Source organism: Prenolepis imparis, unplaced genomic scaffold (genome assembly GCF_030444845.1).
Source record: "Prenolepis imparis isolate NDT839.2.m4 unplaced genomic scaffold, iyPreImpa1.0 SCAF_9, whole genome shotgun sequence".
Classification (NCBI taxonomy): Eukaryota; Metazoa; Arthropoda; class Insecta; order Hymenoptera; family Formicidae; genus Prenolepis; species Prenolepis imparis.
Genome location: NW_028141167.1, coordinates 6,094,836 through 6,106,846, shown reverse-complemented (window position 1 = coordinate 6,106,846; position 12,011 = coordinate 6,094,836). Strand labels below are relative to the sequence as shown.

General features: G+C 35.1%; 3 protein-coding genes across 3 annotated transcripts; 2 read left to right on the top strand and 1 right to left on the bottom strand.

The window, feature by feature from the left end:
* Positions 1–33: 33 nt before the first annotated feature.
* Positions 34–3,764, top strand: Incenp (Inner centromere protein). Its single transcript, XM_083045256.1, has 7 exons — positions 34–1,073; positions 1,165–2,211; positions 2,345–2,509; positions 2,599–2,783; positions 2,861–3,239; positions 3,332–3,449; positions 3,568–3,764. The coding sequence occupies exons 1-7, from the start codon at positions 627–629 to the stop codon at positions 3,759–3,761; spliced, it is 2,535 nt and encodes an 844-aa protein (XP_082901382.1). The 5' UTR covers positions 34–626; the 3' UTR covers positions 3,762–3,764.
* Positions 3,765–4,186: 422 nt separating this feature from the next.
* On the bottom strand, positions 4,187–9,969 carry Wdy (WD repeat-containing protein WDY). Its single transcript, XM_083045255.1, has 18 exons — positions 9,830–9,969; positions 8,921–9,025; positions 8,667–8,858; positions 8,310–8,421; positions 8,097–8,233; positions 7,828–8,022; positions 7,534–7,744; positions 7,250–7,455; positions 6,876–7,076; positions 6,533–6,777; positions 6,002–6,259; positions 5,842–5,928; positions 5,490–5,749; positions 5,109–5,349; positions 4,859–5,033; positions 4,603–4,803; positions 4,393–4,481; positions 4,187–4,318 (listed from the first exon to the last, which is right to left on the bottom strand). Exons 1-18 carry the CDS (start codon positions 9,830–9,832, stop codon positions 4,249–4,251), a joined length of 2,988 nt encoding a protein of 995 aa, XP_082901381.1. The 5' UTR covers positions 9,833–9,969; the 3' UTR covers positions 4,187–4,248.
* Bbs8 (tetratricopeptide repeat protein 8) lies at positions 9,045–11,950 on the top strand. The gene is made up of 8 exons (XM_083045262.1): positions 9,045–9,775; positions 9,852–10,044; positions 10,141–10,273; positions 10,345–10,489; positions 10,585–11,009; positions 11,292–11,463; positions 11,534–11,740; positions 11,813–11,950. The coding sequence occupies exons 1-8, from the start codon at positions 9,677–9,679 to the stop codon at positions 11,927–11,929; spliced, it is 1,491 nt and encodes a 496-aa protein (XP_082901388.1). The 5' UTR covers positions 9,045–9,676; the 3' UTR covers positions 11,930–11,950.
* The last annotated feature ends 61 nt before the right edge of the window (positions 11,951–12,011 follow it).

The following is a 12,011-nucleotide window of genomic DNA, read 5'->3' as shown; positions in this document are numbered from 1 at the left end:
CAAAATAATCAAAGAGGAATTTAAAAACAATTTTATTGCGTCTAATATCTACGCCTGATTTTTATTTTTCATTAATTCTTTTCTGATATCTGATTTTGTCATGTAATCAATGCAGCTCATTAGACAGACAAACATATGTCTACACATGCTCAGCTGATACATGAATGATGAATCAGATGAATGAATGGCGCGCAATTGACAATCTAGAGACTAGGGACACTAGAGATTTATGTCGATCTAATGAACGATGCTGATTGGATGAAACTTATTTCAATCTTCAATGCAGACGAAACATTCACGAACATATCGCGAGTGAAGACGGATATAGATGTCGCTCCTACAGTCTCGATTCAAATCAAATAGAAAAGTCGTTACCTTTCCCTTCGGTTGGAGGTCGGAGGTTGGAGATCCTGACGAGTCTTGGACGAGCCCGCCAAACTCTTGATGTGTATCACGTTTGACTTTTTGTTGTCTTGTCCGAGTGTTTTCTCAAGTATTATTTCCGAATACGCGTTATGTTGCCGAACCTTGTGCTGCGGCAATAAGAAATAAATTTGACAGCAGTGTTTCTGTGAAACTTGACACGATTTGGGTGACGATAATTTTTTTAGCCTCACTCTCTCATCATGAACATCAAATCGAAGGACGAGATCCGAGATATAATTGCGAAGGATCTTTTAAGTATCCACAATCGTAGCGTGGAATTACGGAAGCATCTCGATGAGAACTTCGAGGACAGTGTGACTTATCTTCGAGCATTGGTTTCTCAATTATTGCAACCTTCATCTGGTCCTCTTGTCACGAAGACACCAAAGATCCTGCGAAAGAAAGCGATTCAACGTATTGAAACTATACCAGAAGATGAGGTACTTCAGCAAGAAAATATTTCATCAGTGGATTCTCTTCGGTCTACTAATGAGCAGAAGAAAGAAACAAGCGAAGAGATTGCAGGTGGTAGATTAAAGAGGAGTGCATCCAAGAGAGCGGCAGATAATATCAAAAAACAATCGATCACTTTTTCTGAAAAATTTGGAAAGCCATTTGATGAGAATGAGAATGTCTCTGAAAAGAAGGTTAGTAGTATTTTTCATATTCTTGTATATGTCATATTATATATTATAAATTGTTGAAAATTATATATGTATTATGATATTATTTTATTAGACGAAGAGAGAAAATCAGACCAAGAGGAAGAAGTCTGTGACGAGTAGTTCTGATGAAGAGGATACTAGGAGTAGTTCTAAGTATAGTAAAGTAGATGAGAATCTAATGGAAACAAAAAGAACTACGAGGAGAGTAACAAAGAAAAAATCCGAACAAATTGATCAACCTGTGGTGGTTCTTCAGAAAGTTGAACATATTGAAAAAATTGAAAGAAAAGATATTACCGAATCGCCAAGATCAATACGTTCTACTAGATCAAGCTCTAAAAAATCTCAGAAAGAAGAAATAATTAAAGATAATGTAACGTCAAATACTGATGATTTTGAGGAACTATCTATGTACGAGGATGCAATTGGAAAACCTACTCCAATTATGAATTCAACTTTGAAATCTAGTTTTTTATTACCTGGAAGAGTATTAGACACTACAGTGGTATTAGGACGTTTGTCAAAACAGCGAAAATTAAATGAAACAGTGATAATAAAAAAGATATCAAGTGAAAATAATAGACAATCAAAGGAAAGAACAAGTGCTAGGACTAATTTGGAACCAAATGAACAAACTACACAATGCAATGGTTATAATGAATTAATCACAGATGATGAATCATCGCCTGAAGTGAAAAAACGAAAGAAACAAATTAGTAAGAAGGAAGCAAAACGCGCGTTATCATCATCTAGCGAGGATGAAATTCCTAATACACCTAATACACTGAAAGCGCATTTCAAAGACAAGATTACAATCCTACACGAAACTAAAATTACATACAAATCGAACGCATTATTTAGTCCTTATGCAAAAGAATCTGTAAAGAAGCGGGTTGAAGCTTTCGAGCAAGCAGTGACATACAGTCCCAAGTCAGCTGACATAGACGTAGTTCCAAGAGTAACTAGAACAAAAACTCGTGCAATGATCGCTGCTGAGACTGAAGCAGAAACGAAAAATGTGGAGAAAAACGTAGCGCAAATATTAGCTCGTAAATCGCTTGCAAAAGCAAAGCGGATCTCATTAGCAAAACACAAGAAAGGCGATGAAGAATTTAAAGAGGTAAAAGCAAATGTATCAATATTTTCAATTATACTTTACAATTATTTATGTAGGTTTAATTTTTATTATAAATTATTTTTTCTAACATTTTTTACTAATATATTTCATTAATAATAAATACATTTACTTTCAGAATAAGCAGCAAATGCCAGAACAAATTACCAAATCATTGTTGAATGATAAACCAACTATAAAGCAAACTCAACTGCAAAAAATGACACCTTTAAACAAGGCAAAGATGATGCAGCTTTCAATCCCTCGTATTCAAACTCCTTCGCACGCTCAAAATCTTTTGAATGTGAGTTCAATCCAATTTAAATTTTACATTATAATCTTTATCACTTTAATACAGATTAGATATTTATCTTACATATATTTTGATTTTAGGGTACGAAAGCATTAACTGCTTCTCGCACGAATATCGTTACCAACATGGAATCCTTCATTCAACCTCCAAAAAGCATCAGTAAAACCAATTCTGTGGAGAAATTAGAGGAGAAGAGACGACATGAGGAGGATGCAAGGAAGAAAAGAGACGTAGCCTTAAGATTACAGACAGAGGAAAAGAAAAGGTATATAAAAATTTTATAATGCAAGAAATATGATACAATTCAATGTCATTAATATCTCGTGTATATTTCATATACAGAAAGCGACAGGAGAAGGAACTTAAGAATAAATTAGCAAGAGAAGCTAAGGAGAAGCAAGAACAAGAGAAACGGCAAAAAGCTGAGAGAGAAAGAGAAGAAAAAGCAAGATTAGCCCTTCTGATGCAAGAAAAGCAGCGCGAGGAATTGGAGAAGAAGCGTTTTGCTCAATTGCTGCGAGCACAAGAGAAAGAAGAACGTCGTAAACTGGAGGAACAACAGAGATTGCAGAAGCTGCAAGAGCAGGAAGAAACTGAACGTTTGCTTGCCGAACAAAAACGTCGGGAACAAGAAGCTGAGAAACGTAAAGAAGCGGAAGCGAGAGCCCAAGCTATTGAGGCATTGAAACAAAAAAATCAGATGCTCGCCGCTCAAGCTAAAGTGAGTAAATATTTTTTATCACAAAGAAAATGATTATTTGTGCATTAATATAACTGCTGTTAATATTTAATTGTTTTTCGATATTTTTGCAGTATAAACAAGCCAATAATAAAAATCAAGTGATAAACTACGTGTTGGATAGCGATCCTGATGATGATCAATCGGATGATGAAAGTAGACCGAAACATGAGGTACCATTTTGGGCGAAGCGTATGTATTTTCTTGATATTTTACGTTATTGTTAAAATAAAACAAAATACATATATGTATATCTGTTCTGTAGGAGAAAAAAATATGTATACATATATATTTTTTTTTAAACTTGCAGCAGACGTTCGTAAAGCGCAACTTGCAATGCAACGATACATACCACAGGAAATTGTTTACAAGTTCTTCGATACTCGTAAGTGTACGCCAGATTTAACTGAATTGTTCCATGGTATAGATAGAAATCGATTGAAACGTACATCTAGTGCAATCTGGAGAACACCGCCGCGCATTTCCATGATGGAAACAGACTAGAATATATAATTAGATCTAATGTTACACTTATAAAATCTTATAATAGCCATTATGCCATATTATGATGTGCATGCAATACACAGGTAATATTTATATTTTTTTGCATGTATGTGAAGAACATGAGGGCAAATTGTTTATTATTACATTCTGATGTTTATAGTGACAATAATGTATTTTTAGAATTTGATAACTCATAATTTCCATTGCTTATTTATATACCAGTTATTATGTATATTGTATTCGATAGAGAAATTAAAGTCTGTAATATGTAATATTATATAGCCAATGTAATTAGTACGTGAGTGTATCAAAAAATATTTTTATACAGTTGCGAGACAGTAATCTGAATAATAATCTAAATATCTGAATTCGAACATGTCGAATAATGATTTAAATTACTGAATTTGTGTAAAAAATATATTATTTTATTAACATTTTGCATTTTACAAGTTTTCATTATGAAGAGAGAATCAATGTTGCGATAAAATTAATTTGTAGAAATTTTCTTAGTAGGCAAATGTAGTGATTTCATTGCTCTTCTTAAGTATACTTTTTTACTGAAATTAAAAATAATTTTTTAAAATATCGGACGAATTATACTTTTTCAGTGATGTGAATTAAATATTCATACGCAAGTTCCATTTTCTGTCCAAGTAAGAGTGTTTTTTGTGCCTCTACAGGTTTCAAAGAGTATGTTGGTATATGTGTGTAAATTGGTATCTACAAATATACAAAATGACTAAAGTCAAAAATTTTCTTGTAATATACATATATATAACAAAAATATATAATATTATGCAATAAAATACATCAAAACATACATAAACAAGTATGTACTCACATATGGCAAGGTATTGTCTAATCTAATTGTTTCTTGATACGTTTTGCTAGGTAATTGTGATTTATAATAATTCTCAATCATAGAACTGTTTAATTGCTTTCCATACAGCACGTGTCGCTCTTCTTCGAGAATTTCTTTCGAGATATCAATCTCCTCTTCCTCGATCTCCGCTTGAATTCGTCTCATACCACCATGAAGTACCTTTGTATCATCACAAAGCTATACATGTTACATATATATAAATCTTTTATTATACCTTTAAAGTAGTAAAACTGGCGAATCGCTTGATATCTGCCGGAAGCTTATAGTCCTCGAAATAATTCTGTATGGGTATAGTGGATAAGATTGGAATCCAATCTCTGAAGGTGCCTAGGGTTGATATGTAACGACCACCGAAACTCCACAAACGTACTGTGTGATCCGCGCTACCGCTGTTAATTCGTTCAAATCTTTTAGATTTACTAAAATATATATCCAATGTCAATATCCTTATATAACGTACATACCTGACTATTATTCGCGCGTTATAAATAATTTGAAGAGATGTGATTCCCCGCATATGACCGCGTACAGACGACAGCAGGAGCGGCAGTGGCTGTTTTTGCACCGCTCTCTTCGCTCTTCCGTTTATTCTGTCTCTCCACAAGAACGGAAACTCCAATCTTAATAGAGGCATGCACACTTTCGGCGGATTTGGTAGCATGTAATTCGAGAGGAGCCAAACTTTTATATAGCCTATGCTGTGTCCTTCGAAGAAACGTTCAAGAGAAACGAAATTATTACGGACATTTGAGGAAGAATTTTGATACACGAAGCTACAGAGTTATTTAAAAAAAGATATTCAAATCAGTCTCTTGGGAAATTCTTAGAAAAAAGAAAAGAGAAACCTGTTACAAGGAACTGATTTTCAGGATCGGTAGCTAACGATGTCGCGCAATCGCCCATAGTATGGATGACCGTAAAGGCTCCTAAAAATCCTGCCGCTGGATGATGTGTCCACACTTGCACCAAGCCAGAATCCAGGGCGACTAAGAGCGTACCAACATTTGGTTTCACTTCTCGCGCGGTCAGAAAAATTATCGCGCGTACCGCGATCACGTGAATTATATTCAATGCTGACTCTTGATGGACACACGGAATCAATTTACTGTTTCACGAAAAATATCAAAGTTTATAGAATTTAGATTAAAAAAAAAGTATCTGTAAAGTTATTTTATAACTACAAGCAATATAATTTACTTAATTTGCTGCTGATTTATAGGTTTGTCGATCTCATTGGATTGTATAAACGCTTTCTGCGCATCTGTCTCCCTCTTTATGATATGCCTATTAAATCAATTAACGTGTTTCCTCCGTTTAACGTCATTTATTGCTCATAACAATATCAAATTAGCATCACCTTCTGCTAACATCGATCACTTGGTATTTTCTAAAAGGCTGACCCGTTTCAAGTCTCCAGAGAACCAGTTCTCCGTTATACGTTCCGGTAGCTAATAGCTGAGGGAATCTCGTAGTCGAGCACAGAATATCGTCGGTGTGACTAGTCGTCCAATTCTTTTTACATATGTCAGACTCGAAAGCCGCCAATTCTGTAACGTGTTTGTTCCAGCTGCAGCACATGATTCGATTTTCGTACCATACAATGCTAGTTATTTCGCTATACAAAAGAAATGAGAACACAATATAAAATGATAATTCATTATTTTAGAATATTGTAACATATTTGTGTAATTGTATTTAATTGTATCTCATTTCTATTACAAATACACAAATAGAAAATTTTCGTAAAAAGGACAGAATAATTTTCCTAAAAAATTATAGTTTTGTAATTATATCTTTTGTATAATTTAATCTCAAATATCATATTTGTAGAAAGCTATTATTTGAATATTCATTATTTAAAGCTATTATTTAAACGTCCATTATATACCATTGATAGTCGATCATCATGTTGCGTATACAGGCACCGGTATTGAAGTTCCATATTTTTAGTGATCCATCTCTAGCGCCGGTAATTAAAAATTGCCCGGAATCGTCGAAGCAAGCCGCTGTGATCTCGATATCAACGTATTGTCCGTATCGAATAATACTATGAGCGTGTGCAATCAGACGTACACGACGTCCGGACCAAGGATGCCAAACGATGATACACGAATCCAATCCGGTAGAAATAATCTGCGCGTATTAATATAGACAGAACAATGAATATATACATTATCGTTTTTCATAAATTAACGTTAAATTTTTTGGATAAGTATAAAACAATCTCTCACCACATGAAAGAGCTGATTGTAAAGAACGCAGCTAACATCTTTGGTGTGTGTGTAGCCATCCGAAGTTTCCTCGTTAATTACGTGCTCGCAAACGAGAATGGCTATCATCATGCTCGCAATGATCATCGTACGGGTCAGCGTGTTGAATACTATAGTCATCGGAGCATATTCGCTCAGCTCTCTGGGTAATTTATTGTATGTCTGTTCGAGAAATGTATATTTTCTATTATTATATATTTATTACATATATATATAATTAATTATATAATTAATTTTATATATACAATTATCAGAACATTTTGTGCAATTGTGAAATATAGAGTACAGGAGAAGAAGAAAAATATTGTATTCGACAATTCTAACTTCTGAACAACCTGAATGCAAATTTGAGCCGGGACGTCCCACACTTTTATGCATCTGTCCTTCGACAAGGAATAAATACGCTTGCCGGCGTCTATTACGACGAGTGCGCAGATGGTTGAACGGTGTCCAGGAAATACGGCGTTCGCCTTCCCAGGAACGAAGGGATTCCAAACGCGGATCACACAGTCCGGTCCACCCGTTACTAGCGTGCGACTCTCTGAAAAAAAAAAAAATAATGACGCTTCAAAATGAATGGATCGTAATGCGGTAAGTTATAAATAAGCAACAAGAAAACCTTCGCAGAGCGCAAAGCAGGATATCCCCATGGGAACTTGGAATTTGTATTGCAGCTTCGTTCCGGTCGCATCGAAAACGCATAAAGAACATTCAGCGCATTGGCTGCTCGATATGAAGACTCGCAAGCTCCCGTAATAAGCAACTTGGCTCGTCCAATTCGTGTGTATGTTCTTAAATCTCTCCGTGATTTCAAATCCTTGCAGCTCTCCCTAATTATAATAATTTTTTAGTAATATATTTTTCACAAAGTCTATATATTAAATGTATATATTTTGTTACAATCCTTGTATACCTTCATAATGTCGTCGTAACGAAGAATGATTACATCGCGGGTGGTGCGTTGCTTGAAGGGTCCTCTCTCCGTAGGATTAAAGGACACGATTGTGACAGATCCACTTGTATCACCCAGGACGATGTAGGAATTCTCCTTAATGTTTGCACTGAAGTAATAGTGCATACAAACTACTGCGTTCTCCAAACTGGATATCTAGAAATACGACGTGTGCGATTAATTAAAGCTGCCTCGACTTAAAAGTTTCGCTATTTCATATCATCATTTACCAATATGCGAAGATCAAATTTTTTCGCCGCGGCGTCATAAAATCTCAAATCACATTCCGTCGAACTCGTGCACACTATTTGAATATCCGGCAACACGATCATGTCGGTTATAGCGGTAGATTGCACCTTTAAATATGCTACAAGAAAAAAAATATAAGCGTCGAAGAAATTATCGGGCTAAAGAAGAAGAGAGATACTTGAAGAGATACTAACGATTCTTGGAGTGCACAGTGCGCTCATACTCAAGATCTAACGACCAGTAATTAATCACTCCTTCTCGGCTTACGGTCAGGTAACAACCTCTGCGGAAACTCGTACTTCTGTCCTAAAGATTTAATATTTATTATAGTCAATAAATTCTTGTGAAATAAATAAATAGCAGTTCGCGGACAGGAGATACACATTTTTCATAAAAAATATATATTGATATACAAATCAGTTAGTTCTCTCTTTTCTGTTAAAAAACTAATTTTCTAATATATCGCAGATTATTAAAAAAAGATCTCTTTAGCGAAATAAAATGAGACACTGACAGATTCGCGTATCAGTTTTCGAGATATATATATGTACCGGTAAAACTTCTGGGCAAAATGTAATTCTGCATACAGGAGTGCGATGAAGCGTTCTTAATAATTTCGGTGGATCCATTAAAGGTGCTTCCAACATCTGCGATTTCACAGTGGAATCTATGTCTTGAAATTCTACCAGCAAATAGGAGATGAATTTGTCCCACGTTATTTTACCATCGGATCTTACATCTATCTGAAATTGTGTGACGATTATGTGAAATTCCAGGAACAATTAAAATTACTTGACTGACTAACTTTCTTGAAAAGAACTTGAAACTCGTCCTGCGGTATTTTTATCTCGAGGATGTATTGAAAAGCGTCGTACAGTTGAGAAGAATCCATTTCCTCATTTTCTGTCGCCTAAGTGCAAACAATATATATTTTAATATAAAAATAAATATTAATTAATAAAGAAAAAACATTTTATATATATAAGTGAACAACCAGGAAAGCATTATGTAAACGTATCAAAGATTGTTCGGTACATTGTTCTTCTATCTTTTTCTTTTCGAAGTATCGTTCGAATTCTTGTTGTATACTGCAACAATGATTATTTTTTAAACTGCATTACAAATTGCAATTATTATTTTTCTTCTAACCTCGGATGATTTTTACCAACAAATGCCATTGCAAATTTTCTAATAAATAATAATGATTTTTAATAGCTCAAAAACATATTAAAAAATCGGAGCGTTTACGATCGGTCAATTTTATTCATTTGCATTTGAGATGTGTTGAGAAAAAAATGTCAAAAATTATATCGAATCTATCTCACATAATTAAGAACAAATACCAATCATATTTGTATATACTGTTGTATTAATTGATTATTTCTACTGGTACCGTTGAAGAAAGAAATAAAGCGAGAAGAAAATCGATAATACTCCACTTATGTATATATACATATATATGCATACAACAGGTATAAGGTAGACGGTTGCTCGGATCAATGCGACGAAACTAATATATTCGTTCCGAAGAAATTTACTGTCTATTACTATTCTGTCGAACATGGAGTTATTTACAGCTTTGAGCTTATTCAGTCGGCAGAAATACGAAGCGTGCGCCGCGATATGTACCGACTTGTTGAGGAAAAATCCGTTGGATCAGGTATACATTGCTTCGTTTTTTATATACAGAAAATAGTAATTATCTATGAATTACCATGAGACTCTTGGGTTGTCAGGCCGTGTGGGTCTTGAAAATGCGTGCCTTAACATTGCAAGTCTACGTGGACGACATTGAAGGCGAGGAGGAGGGAATCGCGGAGACTCTGCTGGACAATTATGCGATATCGATGATGCCCAGGCCGGGGACTTCGTTGAAAAATCCTGGTACCAGTTACACCGGTCAAGGAGTGCGGCCTAAATCCCAATCCGGTTTGTCATAGCTCACCTGAAAAATGTCAATTTGTATCTTTAGTTTAAGTGTATTATAAATAAGATAGTGATTTATTAATTTCATATATTTTAAAGGCAGACCTGTTACCGGGGTAGTCCGACCCGCTACTCAGGCTGCGACGTCGCAATCGATTGAACAGGCATTGAAGACACCGAGAACAGCGATGACCGCCAGGCCGATTACAGCGAGCTCAGGACGTAGTGTTAGGTACATATAATATCCTTGTACATGTATTTTAGCTTAACAGAAGCTTGAATGAGAGATCTTCGTCTTTGAAGGCTTGGTACCGCATCGATGCTGACGGAACCGGGTGGACCCTTTATCCAATTATCGCGCTTGAACATAACTAAATACGCTAATCAACAAAGCATAGCGAAACCATTGTTCGAATACATATATTACCATGAACATGACGCGAGATATGTGAGTTGTGTATATTATATATATACGTATAGTTAGAGATTATTGAGCTATATATTTATTATGTACTTTCTTTTAATTGATGTGAAATATCGCAGGCGTTGGACTTGGCAGTTCAGGCAACCCAGGTCTGTCAGTATAAAGATTGGTGGTGGAAGGTTCAGTTGGGAAAGTGTTATTACACTCTGGGATTAGTGAGAGACGCGGAGCAGCAATTCAAATCGGCGTTAAAAGATCACAAAAATATTGAGACAATTTTGCGACTGATCAGGGTCTACGTTAGGCTCGATCAACCCTTGGCCGCGCTGGACACGTGTAAGAGAGGCCTTGAGTTCTTCGCGAATGACGTTACAATCCTTACGGAGATGAGTCGTATATTCGAGGGCCTGAATAATACGTCGATGTCCATGAAATATTACAAAGTGATCGCGCAGGAAGATGCTTCTCACACGGAGGCGATTGCCAGTATAGGCATGCATCATTTTTACAATGATCAGCCGGAGCTAGCTTTGCGTTATTATAGGTATACATATATATATATATATATATATATAATATTATAATATAATATATATATAATATATATAATAAATATATTAATATATGTACATTAAATATATGTGCAATATATATATATTTTATATCTACATGAAACGCTAAAAATACAGGTAGATTGTAAATACTTCTTTTATTATACAATAATTCCTATTTTGTTTTCCTCAAAATTTGTATTACGTTGCGTCTATTTGTATTTTTAGCGTTTTAACTTTTAATAATATTAAATTTTAATATATACATATTCCAGGCGTCTCTTGCAGATGGGTGTTCACAATGCTGAGTTGTTTAACAACCTCGGACTTTGTTGCTTCTATGCTCAGCAATACGATCATACTATATCGTGCTTCGAGAGAGCATTGAATCTTGCGACCGATGAAAATATAGCCGATGTGTGGTACAATATTTCCCACATTGCTATCGTATGTATATATACAACTAATATTCTATTAGCTTGAACTATAAGTTATGTAGAATGTATGGCGATTGCAGACGTTGGGCGATTCAATAATGGCCGAGGAATGTTTGAGGCTGGCTATTGTGAGCGATAATAGACATGCTTTAGCTTACAACAATCTTGGAGTACTAGAAATACGTAATGGAAATGTTACCGCGGCGCGAACCTATTTTCATGCGGCAGCCAACATCGCTAGCTACGTATACGAAGCGCACTTTAACAGTGCACACTTAGCTTACGAGGTAATTATTTCTCTTAATTAATTTTTATTATATATATATACCGAGTAATGTTATACATCGATACGTACACAGGTTGGAGACCTACAGACGAGCTATATCGCAGTACAAAAATCGTTGCAAGCCTATCCCGGACATTACGACAGTAAATCTCTTTTGCAGAAATTGCAAAGATATTTCTCATATATATGAGATGAACGAAAAAGATCTTTCTTATTTTACACTAGTTGGTTTTATTTAATGTTGTATAACATATTGATTCCTTAACATAATT